The 1,963-nt window shown below is 34.7% G+C and overlaps 1 protein-coding gene across 1 annotated transcript; it reads left to right on the top strand.

Moving 5' to 3' along the window:
- The first annotated feature begins 364 nt into the window (after window positions 1–364).
- LOC116132456 (protein PHLOEM PROTEIN 2-LIKE A1-like) lies at window positions 365–1,403 on the top strand. Its single transcript, XM_031418116.1, has 3 exons — window positions 365–543; window positions 638–759; window positions 850–1,403. The coding sequence occupies exons 1-3, from the start codon at window positions 409–411 to the stop codon at window positions 1,229–1,231; spliced, it is 639 nt and encodes a 212-aa protein (XP_031273976.1). The 5' UTR covers window positions 365–408; the 3' UTR covers window positions 1,232–1,403.
- Window positions 1,404–1,963: the final 560 nt, after the last annotated feature.

The raw sequence follows: 1,963 nt of genomic DNA on the forward strand, positions 1-1,963 counted from the left end.
ATATAGAGCTAAACGATGGGAAATTTGGTATTATGTGAAAACCTTATGAGTTTTCATAAAACCATACTTATACATAAATATTTCGGGAAGTTTTGATTGTCGACATATATAGAGGCAATAATGGACGGTGTATAGATCATGTTATCTAGTGGTGGGAGGAAAGTGAATCTCAATTATCCTTTTCAAATAAGAAAGCGGACCAAGATTCTCATGAAAAGGAAAAAAAAATTCGTCAATTTGTAGAAGGAATAATGTAATGTATGTCTTATCATAGAATAAATCTTTTCGTATGATAATGATATAAACGTAATCAATTAGACCATCTCATCCTATAAATTCTAGGTCTCCATGGGCAACAAGAATCATCAGTAAGAGTTACTTGGAATTAAAGAGAAGAGTGATTACGAGATGGCTTTAGCTCAAGTTCAACTCCCACACAACCTCCATGCCATTCTTAAAGAAGGAGACTCCCAGACTGACGCCTCCTGCGACAATCTGATTGAACAGCTCCAGGGTGGAATCTTCTTGAACCAAAACAAACTGGCAAGTGACATCTTCATTGTTGTTGTTGTTGTTGTTGTTATAATTTTGCACCAATTATTTTCAATACTAATACTTAATTAATGTTTTACTGCAGAAGTTTTGGGTTGACAGGCTTTTATGTGCCAATGCCTTCGACATTCATGCAAGGGGTCTCTCAATCACTTGGGGAGATGATAAACGTTACTGGAATTGGACTTACAAGCCAGACACACAAGGGTATTTATATATCACATATATAAATATTGGTTTTCTACCTTATTTATAGTCAATGAAGATTAATTAATCAAATAAATTATGTTTTTGCAGTTGTGTTCAAGTGGAGGTGGCTGAACTATTGAATGTCTGTTGGCTTGACGTAAGCAAGAAATTCCCTGCCAAAAACCTTACTCCAGGGGTAGTTTACCAAGTTTCGTTTGTTTTAATGATGAAGAATGGAGAATATGGATTTGCAAATCATCCGGTGAACTTGAAACTCGTCATCCCCAATTACCATGAGACAATTGAACGCAAAGAAGATTTGAGTAAGTTGCCCAAGAACAAATGGTCAGAGGTCCGAATTGGTGAGTTCGTTACATCTTGCAATATGACTGGGGATATGGAAATCTCGATGTTTGAACACGAATCCCAATGGAAGAGTGGGCTGGTTGTGGATAAGATCGTCATTCGCCCAGTGCGCCGGCTGAACTAAGAATGAGGATGATCAACAGCGAGACATATGCAAAACTAAAAGTTTCTAGATACTAAATAATTTAGTTGGCATGCGTCTCATGTTGTACTCGTAGCTTCTCACTATACTTTGTAGTAAATAAAAATGTGAGAATTTGCATACGGGATAATAAATAAAAGCATAATTTATCTGAGGTTGCTTCATAAAAATTTCCCGCATTCTACTTGAACTCTAGTTTCTTGGTTCTGCATACAAATATTAAGCCTGGGCTATTTGAGCATGAATGAAATGCATACAAAAGGAGAGTACATTGAGGTAACTAACCATTTTAAAATAATATTCTCAAACACTTTCAAATAGCATACAATAAATTAAAAGATAGTATCTCTATATTGTTGTGAATTTGCAGAGGTGTATATATCAAATATCAATTTGTTCATTTTAAAGCCTACATCCATAGATGACTGAAGAATTTACTATTACCACAAAAATACAAGAGTATAACACATAATATGCAACAACCTGAAGGTTTTGTATCTAGTACTGAATGACATAAAGTGTGCAAGTTACATAGATCAATTTATGGATTGAAGCAAGCTTCCAGAAGCTAGAATATCCAGTTTGATGAAACGATCAAGACTTTTGGTTTCATAAAGAATTCGGATGAATGTGTATATATAAGTGGGTAAAAGATCATATCGATTTTCCTCATATTATATGTAGATGACATATAGTTAATGGGAAATGATATTG

Source organism: Pistacia vera, unplaced genomic scaffold (assembly GCF_008641045.1).
Source record: "Pistacia vera cultivar Batoury unplaced genomic scaffold, PisVer_v2 Contig253, whole genome shotgun sequence".
Lineage (NCBI taxonomy): Eukaryota > Viridiplantae > Streptophyta > Magnoliopsida > Sapindales > Anacardiaceae > Pistacia > Pistacia vera.

What these genes read in the sequence shown, in the direction of transcription:
- LOC116132456 (XM_031418116.1), top strand. Translation starts at nt 409, where the DNA reads ATGGCTTTAGCTCAAGTTCAACTCCCACACAACCTCCATGCCATTCTT. An exon ending in TCTTGAACCAAAACAAACTG is followed by an intron (nt 544 to 637) that starts GCAAGTGACATC and finishes GTTTTACTGCAG; the next exon opens with AAGTTTTGGGTTGACAGGCT. An exon ending in TACAAGCCAGACACACAAGG is followed by an intron (nt 760 to 849) that starts GTATTTATATAT and finishes ATGTTTTTGCAG; the next exon opens with TTGTGTTCAAGTGGAGGTGG.